The following is a 17,492-nucleotide window of genomic DNA, read 5'->3' as shown; positions in this document are numbered from 1 at the left end:
TGTATTGCACTGTACAACCTTAAAGATTAACTAATAAAATCTCACCGGAATAACTACCTCTTGTGTCAACAGCGACCATAAAGTTTATCGCGTATGTATGTTGAGGAAAGGAAATGGTTATTTTACGTTAAAATACATCTGATTTTTAAAATGTTGCAAAATTCGTCGATCGCGCTACTATGCTTGTATAACGTGAAATACAATGTCCCTAACATTTTTTTACTACGTAGGACATTTTCACAAATAATGTTCAAATAGTCTACAAATAGCCTAGTGGTTAAGAAACTCTCGATCGAGGAGTCCGAAGTTCAAATCCCAGGCACGCACCTCTGATTTTTCAAAAATTCTGTGCGTATTTGAAATTAATTATCACTTGCTTAAACAGTGAAGGAAAACATCGTGAGGAAACCTGCGCACCTGAGATTTATTTAAAAAAATCTCAAAGGTATGTGAAGTCTACTAATAGGCACTTGGTCAGCGCGGTGGACTATGGCTTAATCCTTCTCACTTTGAGAAGAAACCCGTGCCCAGCAGTGGGACAATAATGGGTTGATGAAGATGAAGTCATCATCCCCATTAAAATAATTATTATTTGATATTATTTTACATACTTCATAGTGGGTAATATTCATAATTCATATTGTATTTTGAATGAATTTGTCTGTCTATTCGATAGATAGATTGAACATTCATACTACACGTACTAAGGGTACTGTAATCGACCCCCACACACACAATAGAAGCCCTCAAGATTCGAATTCACTGCGATAACTGGTGTGGTGTTCTCTCAGAGTGATTGTGTTCTTAATATCTCAATACTCGTACTACCCCACGGAGGACAATTTACCAACTGCAATTTAAGCCATTATCCCATTATTCACTTTGCTATTTGTGTAATGCTTGCACAAGACATTCCTTCACATAAATTTATACACAAATCAATGTAGGTACCTACAGTTGCTAAATTTGGGTGTTCGCGCATGTTCAAAGTTCGAACAAAGATTTGCACCATGTAAATTTTTTTTGCACATCCGTGTATTCAAATTAAAATGTGATTATTTGACAAAGTCCTCGTTAATTTAATTTTGTTTATATATAAGCATAAATTTACAAATACATACTATACGTGTATACTTACAGGAGAATGTCCTAATTTTAACACGCTTTTATTAGCTTTGTATTTATACAATAATTCGGACGTGCCGACACACCTGGTACGGTGTATGTTTCTTAAACTTCAAAAGGTGAACATTTTATTTCATTATTCTGCCGTTAAAGTGTAGGCACATTTGCCGAATGTAGAATAAACAAATAAAATACAGGATGATTTGTCATAATTTTTATTATTTAAATTTCGGACGAAAACGGCTGCGAATAAATGATTACGTAGATGCTCAATACGTTGTCACTAACCATCTGTAAGGCAATTGTCTATAATAGCCATAGCTGAACGAATGCGGCAGTTTTACATTTGTATTACCACGGTAAAGGTCCACATAGGACCACCAACACTCGTCGAACATATGATATACTCCAAGCTACCAATCTACTTGGTATATTAAAAAAATATATGTTATTGCCTAAATATCCATTCAAGAGAACAATAAATATAATTCATAATTTAAATCAGTGACGCATGCAATCAGGTATATAAATGTCTTAACTCTAACAAATGTACAATTTTCTTCTGCAAAAAATAATGAAAAGTAATGAAAGAGACAACGGTAACAAGGGAATACATAATAATCAGTAGGATATTTGAATTATAATTATGAAATTATCTATTTATTCACTTATAACTTTCGGCCGCTATGACAAACGGTTCATTATAATATTATGGAAATTTGCTAAATACTCTGTCAAGGTACAAACAAGGCTATGAAAGTCAACCTTATTGCTTATCGTGTCGGACCGAACGGACGGACCGGTCGTATACGCCAGGATCGAGATCACTCCCAAGTGACGCAGTTAATGAGTGCAACTAATCGAAATGATCACTAATTCCCCGTAATCTATGAACGGCGACCCGATCCAGCGAAGACGACCGCGGCCCGCCACATGCGGCCGTCATCCCTCATTCCTCCGGTACAAAAATAAAAAGTCTACCCTCGCGAGCGGTCAGTCTTGGGGCTAGTTCTCGTCGTAGAGCGGCGTCGCGTCGCCGAGCGACATGGAGCGCGGCGAGGTGTTGGTGTGCGGCGTGGAGCGCACCGAGTGCGCGCGCGAGGAGCGGCCCGAGCCGTGCGCGTGCGGCGTGCGCACCTCGTGGCGCGGCGTGCGCGCGTCGTGGCGCGGCGTGCGCGCGTCGTGCCGCGGCGTGCGCGACGCGCTCGGCGTGCGCACCGAGCCCGGCGTGGCCGCGCCCGGCGTGTCGCGCGCGCGGTGCCGCACCCAGTCCTCGGCCGCCTTCTGCCAGTCGGACGGCTCCGTGTACGCGGCGAGCGCGGGCTTGTGGCGCGGCGCCGGCGGCAGGAACTCCGGCTGGCGCGGCGTCGCGGCGAACGGCGTCATGTAGGGCGTCTGCGCGGAGGGCGTGTACGGCGTGTTGATGTAGGCGGGCCCGGGCGTGTGCGCGGGCGTGTGGAAGGCGGGCGTGTGCGCGGCGGGCGTGTGGTACAGCGCGGAGGTGAGGCCGCCGTGCGGCGTGCGCAGCGCGGGCGTGCGCGCGGCCGGCGTGTTGCTCGGCGGCGGGTCCCGGAAGTGCTCCTTGAACCACTTGAGCAGCCCGCCGAGCGAGTCGAACATCTTCTGCCTGAACTTGTACCCGTCGGGCGTCACCGAGATGTACTCGTGCGTGCAGCGCGAGCGCGGCAGGTACGACAGCAGGAACCTGCCGGGGTGGTTCTTGGCGGCCGATATCACGTAGTGAATCTTGTTCGGATTCTTGGCCTTTTCATCTTTGATTACCTCCTCGGCCTTGTCGCGCATGCCGCCGAGGGGCTTGTAATACTTGTAAGCGATAAGATCGCGCGCGTGCCCCGCCATTGGTGTAACGTATCGCGCAATGATTTCATCTAAGTCTTCGAATTCCGAACCCTGAATCCAGAGACTACGACCTGCGTAAACAATACAAATATATTTATTGAATTTAAAATATTTATAATATCGATCCGGCTCAAAGGCTCATAATTATGTTAAAAGTTTATTCTTATTTATACAAACGGTGTGAAATAAAAACAAACGTGCTTCCTCTCCGATTGTTTTATTTGCACTAACTTTAAACACATTAGTTTTGCATATTTATAAGCGAATAATAAAGATTGGACAGTTACTAAAAAAACCACAAATTTTTCTAATGACCTACCTAACGAGAACGCGTTCTCTTTGCCTTCCTCCCTGACGTCAATGTGTTGGCAGATTCCATCGGCAACCTTCCACGTCACCGTTAGATGATCCTGACCCTATGAATAAATTAATGTTTCATTAAACAAACATTTCTTATAATAATCGAACACAAGTATAACAAAAGATACTTGCCTTACTACTAGGCCGCACTATGACCTCGCCCTGGGCCATGTTTTCCATTAACTTCTCAGCCTCAGCGAAGGATATATTGTGGAAGGAAGGGTGCACTATGACTCGCTTTACGTACTGCATCCTCTCTTTAGTTTGTTTCGCCTCTGTGTCCTTCCTAACGTCTTTATCCTCTGACTCTTGGTCGTAGTAAGGGTCTCTCGCTGGTCTAGAATAAAGTTGAAGAAATTAATTTATAATTTCCAGAAAAAAATGGCCTGTAATTTTTTTGTCCATTGTGTAACTCAATTATATCCGACCTACATAAAGCGTTCCATCTTAGGCTAATCAATCAAGATGACAGGTCACAGATGATTTAATCATAGCAATCATCATAATTGATTGAGTACAAATACGCCGCATCAATTATTTAAACTTAATCATTGATGTTCATGAATGAAGTCAATGTGAGTCTTATTAATATCTAGTAGAATTGCATGCCCAAACATGCAATGACTACCTAATTACCTAACTTATAAGTTACCATTATATTATTACATTGATTGTTAGACTACACATTTTAGTAAACAATTATATTCATTACTATACAAACCTCCACTCATTATTCTTATCGCGCAAATCCGACGTCTTCGAAGAGCAATCGACGGAGAATCTCTCTACATCGATCTTGAGTATGCGGCACTGCACCAGCTGGCCGATGCGCACGCGCTCGGTGGGGTCGGTGACGTGGCGGTCGGACAGGTTCTTGATGTGGATGTAGCCGGAGAGGCCGTTGTCGAGCCGCACGCGCACGCCCGTCGCCTGACCGGGACACGCGCCCGCGTCGAAGTGGTTCCACACCTGATTACATTCATAGGGCCATACTGATTACATTCATATCATAGGCCACGTAAAACTCCTAGTCCACTCTGATACAAAAGAATTTGATATTTGTATACCTGAAAGGGTCGAATATAGCGCACTTTATGTGACCATTTTAATACCTGTAAGACCTATATTCACAAATAAAGAGATTTGATTTGATTTGATTTGAATCGCGTCGCCAAAAGAAATTGTTTGACTACACCTACTAGCAAGAACTTCAGAGTGGACTAGCAGTTTGGCGCGGACTATAACTTGAAGGTGCCATCACAATACCTATTACCATAAATCACATTTTGATCAAAAAGACAGTTTGCATTCACATAATGTTGTATAGTAAAGAGATTTTTTAGAATATACTTCTTCGTTACACAACAGAGGCACCATCATCTATTTCAACCTTATAAGCAGTGTAATATTACATTATTCTGACCGATTTAGTCACTGGGTACAGCAATGCATCTGTTTCTTGTAAATTTTATTCTGCGTAAATAAGTAAATAAATATTTGAATCTACATCTATTACAAATGCAAATATAAAATCAATTCAAAATTTTGTTAATATTATGATATTAAATGAATACGATATTAAATTTGTTAATACCATAATATTAACAATTTTTCAAGCTAGTATTATTTCATATATCAAATTTAAAACATATATTCACTTATTAAGTATAATGAGTGGGATTTTGTGGGAACACATGTGTATAATAGTTTTAAGCAATTTTTCCAGTTATTATAAACACATTATAAAGAGAGGTCTGTAAAACATTTGTATATTTTTTGTAAAGAAATTTATGTAAATATTTAATTTCATACAGCTGAATTCATATCTACTTTTATAACAATGCTCAAACAACAATACTTGTCCTTTTACGTTAGTTAAGGTCAATTGACACATACAGAATAATAGGAACACATTTCTTGTTCAAATAATAAGCTTACTAATAAGAAATATATAATATGTCAAACAAATGCAGTTGTAATATTATTAACAATAAATTCTATTACAAAACTTACCTCTGATAATTCTGGAAAATCATTCTTATGACAGAATGGACACTCCCATAGTCCGGTCTCGTCATTTCGCACCGGATTGGCCTGGTCCAGCATCTCCCTCTGTGGCTTCCTATGTGTGATTCCTACTACTGTGGCCAACACCATTTTACCTACAAAGAACGAATCGGGGGACTCTTTGGTTAAAATATCGAACAACTCCTCCGGGGTGGGCGATCGGAACGAAACTCGCAGGTCCTTATACCTCGAGTTCAATTCCGCTCGGATATCGTACAGCGTGATGCTTTTATTGCCGAAACCCTGCCGTTCTAGTTCCTCGGCGAACGCATCTAAATCCAAGTCTTTTAATCTCTCTGGTGCTTCTAAAATTTCTTCCAAAGCACCGGCCGGATTGGCATCCTCGTCCTCATACTCCAGAGCGTCGACGGCCATCTTCCGCGCCCACTCGTACGTCTCCGGATGCACTCTGGACCCGTCCAACACCTCTATATACGCCTCCGTACTATCACCGAGACTATTCGTATCTATTTTTATAAAACCTGAGCAATTGATAAACACTTTGGGACCCATGTGACATACTGTTACTAATTGTGTTCTATTTTCTAGTTTTTGATTGGTCTGTTTGAATAATTTGATTAGAGCTTGCGCCTTTCTCGGCCCTAGACCGCACACAAACTGTAGTAACTCTGTACCCCGTCCTGTAAGTATCGCTTCATTTACATCTACACCAACTTCATTTACTCTGTTAACAAATTCTAATTCTATTCCTTCCAATAAATCTTCCTTGGCTAGTTGGTCTTGTAAGGGGTGGTATCTAAAGCATAGGATTTCTTCGTCGGGGCCGCACAGCTGTGATATCTCCATGAGCGGATCTTGCGCTAAGCGGGCTTGACATATCGCTTCTCGCAATATATCTGGATATTCTTTGAAATCATTCTGTAACAAAATTACTAAATTGTAATTTTATTTCTTTTTGCAAAATCATGAGTGTCTAGATAGATTCGTGGCTCTATTATTGATAATTTTTATAATAAGATAGTCAAAAACAATATTTTAATATGTAAATAAAGTAACCAAGCCAGGGTATAACTTTTTTTACCGATAAATCAGTAATAACACGCGCTTCAAAAAAGCGGGTCAATAGTAAAATTAATCAGATACAAACATTCATCTATTTTACAAGGAATACATTATTGTGTACGTATAAAATATACACGTAAATTACATACCCGTCCCCGTATACTATTCGCGTATATTTTGCTAATGTGATTGTCCGCTATCTCTATTGGTATGCGTGGAAACTGTTCATCTTCCACCAGTTGCTGCACGCAGTCCGACACGTCACCCTTGATAAACAGCGCTTCTCTGGACTCACCGCCTATGAAGATCACGTGTGGCTTCTTCCGTAGAATGAACCTGGGAATGGAATACTCATTCAAAAGCTTGTTGATGCCACACAAAAAATATTTGTGAATGGTTAGAATGAATAACTAGTTTGCAATTGTGATAATTAGGATTGTTAAAGAGATTATATCATTGTATCTAAAATTATAACATTATTTATGATATAACTCCGTAATATGTAGTTTATTTTAAATTACTTACTTTGGACGTATAACAAATGCTTACTATCATATTTATGACAAGAAAAATACTACTTGAAGTCTATGTTCAATGTAGTCGGCCAGCTCGCCGCCCGCGCCCACCGCGCACGCGAGCGACATCGAACCCGGGACCGTCCGGCCATCGGTACCTGCGCAGCGCCGTGAGGTCCGCGTCCTTGTTGGTGCGCTCGAGCGCGTTGGGCGAGTTGCGGCGCAGCAGCAGGTGCGGCAGGCGCAGGTGGTCGGCCAGCTCGCCGCCCGCGCCCACCGCGCACGCGAACGCCGACTGCTGCCGGTCCGGCACGTACGCGATCGACATCACCCGCAGACCTGTGTACGGGGCCTTCGTTAAAACTGTGCTTTACCAGACGAATATTTATAGCCGGCACACGATTCTCTAACCGCACAGCGTTTCACATAAAATAAAAGTTATCTATGCTTCGATTTATTAAAAATTTCATTCTAAATAAAACCTTACCGTTCGAGGTGTCCCATTCTTCGTCGTCGTCCTCATTCATCCTGGATTCGTATGGAGCAACCTTCAACCAGTCGTAGAGACGACGTCGGCAGCATCTTGAAAAAAAAACATATCATTACAAATTCAATATTCCAGGCTAAAAAATATTTGGTACGTACGTAATACGTAATACGTAGCTTGACAACGACGTTAAATGTATGATGTGTGCGCATGCGTACCTGTGTGTGCGTGTGTGCGTGAGTGCGCGTGTTTGCGTCTGTGTGCGTGTGTGTGCGTGAGTGCGCGTGTGTGTGCGTGAGTGCGCGTGTGTGTGCGTGTGCGTGCGCTCGTGCGGTTCCAAGTGCGTGCGTGGGTACGTGCGCGTGTGTGTGTATGTAAGTGTGACGTCATACTTGAGCACGTATTCCTTGGCCTCCTGCAGCAGCACGGCATGCAGCTCGCGCCGCAGCTCGGGCATCACGATCTTGGTGAGCGCGAGCGTCACCGCCTCCGCGCGGAGCTCGTTCCACGCTTCCACGGTCGCCGCGAACTCGTCCTGAACAAAACAATCCATTGAGCTGAATCTTATGACACACCACATCTGTTTTTTTAGCATTTTATTTGCAGCGTGTAATACAAATTACATTTTACCCCACTGTTATCATTCCCTGGTGCTGCTGCAACTCTATGTTCGAATATTACAGTTTTATGTGTTTATGACAAAGGTGTTTATCCCTTCCCACTACTACAAAAACCATGAGAAATGACAGAGCAATAATAACTATTTTCATTCTTATTAACTAGACAAAATAAAATATTTTAAATATTATAATTTTGTTTTCAGAGTCAGTAAAGGTATGCGTTATGGGATAATAATTGGTCGAAATAATCAGTGAAATACAATGATAAAACAAGTGAACTTTCTTCTATGGCTTAACCTATGTCTACTATATTTATTTAATTACCTTTTGATACAATTGCTTGAGTTCCTCCAAGTAGCTCGGGCCAGTGTTTCCCTCGATCTGCTCACTGATAGAGATCTCGAGGAGCTTGTCGTCCGCCGCCATCGTCAGCTTCAGGAACTGGTCACCGGTGAGGTCACGCACTGGCTTCTTCTTCAGGTATTTCATACTATATAAGAATATATAAATTCTTTATATTTGCAACTATTCAATTTACTCGCATTTCCTTATTAGTATTCCTGTAGAGGACAAAGTCTCTCTGTAATTGCATATTATATCCCATCCATATACAGATTTAGATATTTAGATTTGAAGAATCATCGATCTCTCATTCCAGTCCCCGCGGTGTAAGTCGCATATTTTTTTTACCTACGAATTTTGCCTATAATCGAAAGCATTTTGCCTATAATCGAAAGTATAAAGAAATTGTCAAATATCGCAAAACATTAGATAGATTGTTTTTTTTTTATAATAGGCGTTTACCTAGTATCATACTCACCTGAAGAACACGTGACTATCATTGATCCCCTCGGGCCCTCACTCATCTTTCATCTATAATGCCCCTGTAAACATGACTTAACCTAGTATCGCCATCACTTGAAGCACACATGGCTCTCATCAACCCCGCACATCCGTCACTCAGCCCATCACTAACCCGAGGCACACACGGTTCTCATCGACCCTCCAAACATTAAGCACCCAGCGCTCACCTGAAGCACACGTGGCTCTCGTCGATCTCCTTGAGGCCGCGCGGCGTGGGGCGCACGCTGAGCGTGGCGCGCTCGCGCAGCGCGTCGCGCAGCGTGCCGCGCAGCAGCGGCTCGCGCGCCAGCTGCACGCCGCACATGTACACCGCCAGCCGCAGCACCTCCGCCGCTGAGCCGCGCGCACCCACCTGGGTTATATAACCGTGTGTTTTCAGACAGATAATAATATACGCTATGACTCGATATGTTGTGCGTGTGGATTTTACATCAACTACGACGACATGTCACAATGAGAAAATTCCCTAACGTAACTTACAATACAATAAACAGATAAAATAAAATAATATTTGTAAATATCATTAGTAAAAATGTAATATTACAAGGAACAAGGACCACACAAATATAACATAATGTTAAGACAAGAGAATTCAATCACTTGGCTGACAACTATTAAATAATAACTGATATCAAACATTTTTTTTATAATATAGGAATAGCAGACGACCATGCAGTCCACCTGATGGTAAGCAGCTACTGCCGCCCATAGACATCTGCAACCCCAGATAACATATTTCTAAAGATGCGCTGCTATTCCTAAGGACTTAGCTGGAACACCTCATAAAAATATATGTCCCTTACTACACCCTTCAAACCAGAACACAGCAGCATTTAACACTACTGTTATGAGGCAGAAATAGGTGTGGCGGTGGTGCCGGCGGAGTTGAGCCACAAAGGGTTCTACCACCTTAAACACTCTTTGATCTTTTGAAATAGTCTTTTTTAGTTAGTTAATGAACTAAAATAATCAAGCAAATCGCTTAAACATGTCATCACATTAATAATTTAACCAAATAATGAACTAAAATAATCAAGCAAATCGCTTAAACATGTCATCACATTAATAATTTAACCAAAAAATAACTCATAACATAAATAAATACATCTAGTCATATAAGTCATTAAAATCTACAAACAAAACTTACAAACGGCGCGGCAGCTTCTAACGGCGGTATGGGCTCTTGTTCGACCTCGTGTCGTTGGTAGTTGTCACGCACGTTCTCTGCGAACTGTTCCGGTGTCAAACCGAACTTCTTTACCAGAGGTTCTGTAAATGATTCATACTTTAAATGAGGGAATTTAGCTAATATATTATATGTAATTGACATTAAAGAGGTAAATCATAAAGTTACTTAAAAGTAACAGATTTATCCATGTTAATATTAATATTTGATACGAGTACATGAATAAAAAATAAACCACTTTTGCTATTTTTTATTTGGAATTCGAATCTTCACAATCTTTATGAATTTTTAATCGAATGAGGCAATTAACATCCTTTTAAACTTACTTAAAGAAAAAAAAACAGTTCTCAATTCACTATTTTTTTTTAACTGAACCTTACCGATATTAGCCTTCCTGCAGAGCTCGTAGGGGCCGGAGCGCACCGCGTACTTGACCTCGACGTGGTCGTCGTCCTCCGGCTCGGCGGCCTCCACCGCCGCCGCCGCCTCCTCCGCGTCCTCGCCGTTCTTCTCCGCTTCCTCGCGAGCCGCTCTCCTGGTGAGGAATATCGATTTGTAAACGACCTCGTAAAGAAGAGATTCTATGTTCGGCTCTATGTATATTTTTTGTTCACAGTGAAACTGAGCAAAGTGGGTAATTAAGAAAGAGGTGCTAGGTGATGCTAGAATCCTTGGTGACTGTTCACCGCTTATGTGGTGGTTAGAAGGTGGTAGAACCCTTTGTGGTTCGCCTCCAGCACCACCACCGCAACACCTATTTCTGCCTCATAACAGCAGCATTAAGCGCTGCTGTGTTCTGGTTTGAAGGGTGTGATAAGGGAGACATACTTTTCCGAGGCATTCCAGCTTAATCCTCAGGGGTGACGGCGCATCTGTGGCCGATCATTTAGGAGTATGTAATATTATCTGGGGTTGATTACAGATGTCCATGAGCGGCAGTAGTCACTTACCATCAGGTGGACTGCATGCTACCCTGCTATATTATAAAAAAACATAAGAAGGTTCTATGTTCGGCTGTATTTTTTTTGTTCACAGTGAAACTGAACTAGGTACTAAGTAGGTAATTAAGAAAAAGGTACTATAACCCTTGGTGACTCTTCCTCAACTTCTGAAGCATAAACACACCTTTTCCTGAGTAATTCACAACAGCGTTCACTGCTGCTATGGTCCAGTTTGAAGGGTGTGGTAAAAGAGAAATACTTATCCGATATCGCCGAAGAGTTATAACTTAGCGTTCCCCATGGGTAGCAACCACTATGTGGCAAACCTCAAATAGGACTATTTTCCATGGAGTTAACTACATATGATAATGGATGACACCACACACTTCCCATGAAATGGGCTGCATGCTGGTTTCGTACTTCCATATATTATGAAAAATAATTAAAAATCCTATTATATACTGTTAGACACATCACTACTGTTAATGAACAGCACTAGCTGTCATGTAGCCAAGTAGCTTTCGATGGAAAAAACAAGATGGAAGTTTCGCAAGTTCGTTGTACGTTTTAAATGTTCAAATAGTTTTTGAAAAGTTATCTAATAATACAAAAAATCTACTCAAAAATAACATCAATAACAAGTGTTATTACTTTCTCTCCTCCAATTCCCTTTTCTTCTCCTTGGCGCGCTGCACTTTCTGCATCTCCGGCAACTCCTTGGAGTAATACAGCAGAAAGTGTGTGTGAACGTCGCGCAGTTCCTCCGGAGTCTGGACATTCTTCAACCTGCAAATAATGAATTTTATACCACACAATCAAAAAACAACGGGTTATCAAATCAAATCAAATCAATTTTTTTTTATTCAAAATAGGTTCTTTACAAGTTACATAATGCGATCCACAATAAATGTTAAAATACCAGTAAAAATTAAATTTAGACTAAGTTTTAGACATTTTCTACTTTAATTCACTGTTTATGTTGATTTCTACTTTGATCATAGATAGCCTTTTTAAATAAGCTTGAAGAAGTCTGTCTCGTTCTACAGCCTAGATCTACTCTATATGAATAAAAACTAAGCTAAATGTTGCATTGAACAGTTTTATCACATCATCTTTGTCAGAAAAAATTTCTTCCTAAATTAGTAAGTTAGTCTGTAACTTCATTGACGAATGTATAAACTAGATATTCAGTTCACTCATACATTCATTCAGTCTCCCTGATTAAAACGTGAATGTGATAATAGTGAATACCTCTCGATATCCTCGTCCTTGATGAGCCGCATGTTTTCGGGGATGGGAGCATCTGGGTTCTGCATGATCTTATCCAGCTGGAAGTCGCGCATGTTCTCCAGCAACTTCAGCAGGTTTTCTTTACGCTGCTTCAGCTGACACCACTGGGAAAATAACAAGGAATACTGGTTTTAGATTTTTGAAATTGCTAAAGGGTCTTTTTATAAGTTCAAGGCATTCAATATAAGGTATGACACATTGAATCATCATGATTTACTCTAAGAACTTGTAATAATTAAATGACCAAAATAAAATACATATTATATTAATATCGAAATATAGCATAGTAAAAACTCATACTGTCCGTTTGTAGAGTCCGCGCCAAACTACTAGTCCGCGCCGAATATAGAAACGAATCGCGTAGCAACAGTATTAGCGGGACGAAGACAACGCGGGACCCCCCCGGCACCCCGCGCTGCTCTCGCCCGCGGGTACGTAGCACAGTTAGTGTGCCCTTACTGTTGCTACGGAGTTTATCCTTGTAGTTGTGTACGACCGGATTAACTCTCTAGCTAAACCTGCGTGCAACAACTATAGAGCGGACTAGAAGTTTGGCGCGGATTACATACAATACAATTGTAATAATGAGTGAAATAAAATACATATATCAATCGACTTTACACAATATCAAATATAGAGTGATATAAACCCATAAATAAATTTGTTGAACTTTCAGGTTATATGAGTTACAAAAATTAAAAAAATGTGGATATGATTCAACTGCATATGTATTATAATATACTGCTCACCTTAGCATCATACTTGTAGACCTTCCACAAGTCGTTGATACTGAGCTCTGGCTGCACATACTCCTTACGATAGAACGCTATGAAAGGCACCTCCAACGTCTGGTTCCTCATGAAGTCCAAGGCTTGGCGGATCTTCACCACTGTGCTTGAGCTCCTTTTATAGAAAGGAAAGAATTTTATAGAAACAAAAATTTTATGTTGTATTATGTAATAAACCAAAAATTACAAATTTGAAATAGGGTACTTGAGAGGTTTTGGGAAAGTGTATTTTTATTTACATATGTGTATCAGACACACCTCGCATTGTTTTTTTTTCCAAAATAAGGGATATTTATTAGCAAAAAACATATTCTATTAACGTTAAACGGAACGTCGCGCGGAAATAAGTCACGTGACATGCGTCATGTCACTGCAAGTGACGTCACTTTATATTTAACGAAGTTAACTACGAAGCGATACGCATTCTTCAGAGGATACACATTGAAAGTTACAATGCTTTGAAGTTCAACACAACTCACCGCCTTGACCGCTCGCGGGACTCCTGCGAGTCCGCTTTAGAAACTGGGGCTTTTACGAAGGCCTGCTTATAGATCCACTCAGCCTCATCCTCTAACTCGGTGCTACCTTCCTCTACTGGCGTGATAGGCACCTCCCTGATCTGCATACGTTCTGGCACATCAGTCTTTCGGATCTCATTGTCCAGGTCGGTGAAGTGGCTCCGCTTCAACTCGCTAGGCTCGTAGATCTCGAAGATCGACTTCTTGCTTGGACGTTTCGCCTTACCCTTCTTTGTTCTGCGTCTCTCACCTTGACAATTAGTTTGTATCAATGTCAGTTTAAAAAATATGTACTCAATTAAAGAAATTAGTTTCGTTATTTTAACGTATCTTTATCTAAAAATCATTGTGTGTTAAAAATTTTGAACAATTTTACGATATCATATTTACATTAATATTTTATTAGTATTATCATAGGTCTTCCTTCAATAACTCGAATACGAATACGAAAATTCCTGTTCAAAATTAACTTAAAACCTGTATTTGGATTTAGAATTAAGATATTTCATTTAACAAATACGACAATTTATAATCTTTACCTTCCTCCTCCTCATCCTCAAGATACTCATCCAAGTCTTCATCTTCTTCATCCTCATAATCCTCTTCTCCGTACTTCTCAAATTCGTCATAATCGAAGTCCACTCCAAATATATCTTGACCTTCTTGCAATGACCTGTGCAATACAAATATTATCATTGGAACAAAATAGAAATTAAAAGGGAAGTAATGTAGCATATATTATTGCCACAATTTAGACGCATCTAACAATTTACATATTAAAATCTGTCGAGGCGTTAGGGCTATAGGGATATAAAGAAAGAGACATACATACATACATCATCATCATCATCATCAACCCATTACTGAAACAACATAACTTGAAAAATCATAAGTGCGTGTGCCTAGGATTTGAACCTCGAATCCCTCGATGTTGTTGTTGTTGTTTTTATACATACGCTCGATACATTACCCACCAAAAACGAGAAAAAAAGCACAGAGAAATCAATACTTACGCATCTGTAAATATGGGCTTGCGTTTCTTCTTCCTGTCTGCAATTGGACGGCCATTGTCATCCACAATGAAATCATCCGCATCTGATTCCATGTCTTCATTGTCATCATCATACTCCGCGTCTCGTGGGGCAGCAGATTCTGAACGGTTCTCATCCTCCTGTACATTTCATTTCAAATGTATATTCTTTGGTGTACTATATTTGGCTATATGTTTAAATAAACACTCATTAACCTATAATTAAAACCGTAATAATCTATGATAAATTTATAAATTTCATTACTACTTTATAATTTAGTATATATGTAGAATGAAATAGTAATAATAACATTTAGATGCAAAAAATATTAAGAAGTATGCGCGAACACGCGCAAGCATACAGGCACACAAATCTCCTCGCCACAGATGCATTTCTGCCATACTATTGTTTTAATAAATTAATATGTATTTAATTTTTATGGTTTCAGGTGACTACATCTTATGAAATACAAATTATTTTTATTGAGTTATCTGTACAAGCCACTACAAAATTTTATAATAAGATATCTACATGAGAAGAGAAACGACACATTTATACAATTTTTATTGTATAAATGTGTCTTACCTCATGTGTTACTTACCTCATCCGATCCACCCACAAATAACTTTTCTGCAATGACTTCTCTTTCCAGTTCAGGGTCATCAGCTCCCTCATTGTCACTGTCGTCATCTTCCAAGCGACGCAATCGTTTAAACTTATTCTGTTGAACAAAATAGTCATTTTGAGCATGTGTGTAAATAAGTATTGTAGTCAATATGTAGAGAAATATAATAAAGGATATATTTACCAATATTAACAACTACCATATGTCTTATTTTACGATGGGTTTATATAAAGAAAGTTCAATCCAATAGCATATATAGGAAAGCATAATTCATCAAAAAAATTCAACTAACTATGCACAGAGTAAGATACAATTGAGAGACTAGTCAACCTTTTTTTGTCGTCTTTTTTACCAACCGCGGTACTTACCCTAGCTACTTTCACTCCAAGATTCTCTTCAATGAGATCATAATCTTCATCTTCCAGTCTATCGTCCAATTCGTCATCACTTTTTTTTCTTTTCTTTGGACCTCCACTAGCATCTGAATCTTCCCCATCACTCCCTGATTCTTCTATAGGTGCATCATCTATTAGATCCTTTAATTCTTCACGGAGACGCTCCTCATCATCTAGTAATGAAACAAACATATGTATTATTATTGTGAAATTTGTTACCATGTCAATGAAAGCCAATCAATAGATTGAAAAACAATTATACAGATTTCATTATAGGAACGTCACACCAACATAGAAAGATATTATAAATATTCAAGACAATATTACCATATGTAAAATTAAACATTGTTTTTTTTTTGTCAATTACTTAAAATAGACTCTAGTCTAGTAGAATAATTAATACTTACTGTATAAGTAAAAAGTTCAAAGTAATTAATCAAGAGATTTCAAGCATAATGAAACAAGGTTTTGTTAAGAAATATTGACATTCTAATAACATGCAACACAGTCAACACCCATATATGAATATCCTGATCTAAATTATATGGTAACAAATTATTGTTTGTCTGATTAAAGTCTGGATAATAAGGCGGGAATTACTAGGTTACTAGAGATTTACTGTAGATCACTAGTCATAGGTGCACACAAGAGGCTGTTTATTACTTTAAAGGCAAATATTCTAGAACAAGCACTGGAACTTAGTATAGTTACTAAAAATAGTAACTATAGTTTAAAGTATTTGTTTCAGACAAGCATATTGTTTGATAAGTCTAAAATCATTGTCATGACTTTATGGCCTCCAATATTATAGCTCCTTAGTAGGATTTTGTTTATTGTGCCACACAAAGAATATAAGAAAACACCCAATTCAGAAACAATCAAAGACAGATCTTGCCTTTGTCAATAACCGATCTAACATAATAACCGTACAAACATGACCTGAGATTGTTCAAATCAAGGATGAATAGGCTACTTCTAGGCATGTTTTATCCAAGGCTGTATCTCTCTTAACATCAGGTAATGTTGCAGCAAAACATAAACCTATATTATGTTACGAAAAAAACACATTCTGCAATGAATGATTTTCAGGAACCACATTTCATGTATATTTTAGGGACATACTTTCACCTCAATCTCTTGTATTATTAATCCTCAATCTGTTAATATAAAAAGGTAGAAACATTTCAAAATTTTATTTAGAGCGTAGAGACTGTAAACAGCTAATTACATAGTAAGGATTTTGTCTTATGTCCTTGTATTTGTAAATTAGATTTACAACATAACATAACACTCCACTTAGTCTTCCAGGTGAATCTACTACACTACTATTATCTAAGATTACTTAATTACGGATTGAGCGACAAAATCCCTCTCCTAGCTATTGTAATTCAAGAGCGAATTGACGAGCGAAACAAACCTTCCTCCTCTTCGTCTTCGTCGTCACTCTGCACGGCGGCCTTGCGCTTCGGCTTCTTTGCCGGCTGCTCGTCGTCTTCAGACTCCACCTTCACGTGGCCAACGAAAATTTCACCTCGTTAGACCACTGTGCAGTCGTAATCAAAACCACAAGCATCATTACAATCGTACTAACCTCGCTCTCCTCGGCTTCAGACTCCAAGAAGTCAGCCATTCTTACTTATCACCTAAATAACCCTACGACAGCCTAAAAAACACACTTATCTACTATAATTATATTTTATTAACTAATAAAAGTAAAAAGCAACGAATGCTAGTTTTAGAAATCAGTTTCTTTGCCAGACCTACCACAGAATAGAAACTTATTTCTCTTTCTCCGTT

General features: G+C 39.5%; 1 protein-coding gene across 1 annotated transcript; it reads right to left on the bottom strand.

The window, feature by feature from the left end:
- Positions 1-1,324: 1,324 nt before the first annotated feature.
- Spt6 (transcription elongation factor Spt6) lies at positions 1,325-17,487 on the bottom strand. Its single transcript, XM_073093325.1, has 23 exons — positions 17,287-17,487; positions 17,113-17,200; positions 15,669-15,868; positions 15,277-15,396; positions 14,658-14,815; positions 14,184-14,317; positions 13,606-13,894; positions 13,088-13,241; positions 12,300-12,442; positions 11,700-11,834; positions 10,488-10,642; positions 10,069-10,190; positions 9,089-9,273; positions 8,382-8,547; positions 7,830-7,972; positions 7,438-7,532; positions 7,109-7,289; positions 6,585-6,771; positions 5,359-6,291; positions 4,067-4,314; positions 3,478-3,682; positions 3,305-3,401; positions 1,325-3,056 (listed from the first exon to the last, which is right to left on the bottom strand). Exons 1-23 carry the CDS (start codon positions 17,323-17,325, stop codon positions 2,131-2,133), a joined length of 5,103 nt encoding a protein of 1,700 aa, XP_072949426.1. The 5' UTR covers positions 17,326-17,487; the 3' UTR covers positions 1,325-2,130.
- Positions 17,488-17,492: the final 5 nt, after the last annotated feature.

The sequence above is a fragment of the Epargyreus clarus genome, unplaced genomic scaffold (genome assembly GCF_041222505.1).
Source record: "Epargyreus clarus isolate Ecla_fem2 unplaced genomic scaffold, WU_Ecla_fem_2.2 ptg000004l, whole genome shotgun sequence".
Taxonomy (NCBI): Eukaryota; Metazoa; Arthropoda; class Insecta; order Lepidoptera; family Hesperiidae; genus Epargyreus; species Epargyreus clarus.
The sequence above is the reverse complement of the archived record's forward strand: the minus strand, read 5'-3'. Positions and strand labels throughout refer to the sequence as shown.

Bases quoted from the DNA above. Each gene is read 5' to 3' on its own strand.
- Spt6 (XM_073093325.1), bottom strand. From the start codon at position 17,325: ATGGCTGACTTCTTGGAGTCTGAAGCCGAGGAGAGCGAG. The intron at 9,274-10,068 runs GTAAGTTTTGTT...TATATAACCCAG, and splicing joins TAGAAGCTGCCGCGCCGTTT to GTGGGTGCGCGCGGCTCAGC. The intron at 7,290-7,437 runs GTAAGGTTTTAT...CCCCGTACACAG, and splicing joins AGAATGGGACACCTCGAACG to GTCTGCGGGTGATGTCGATC.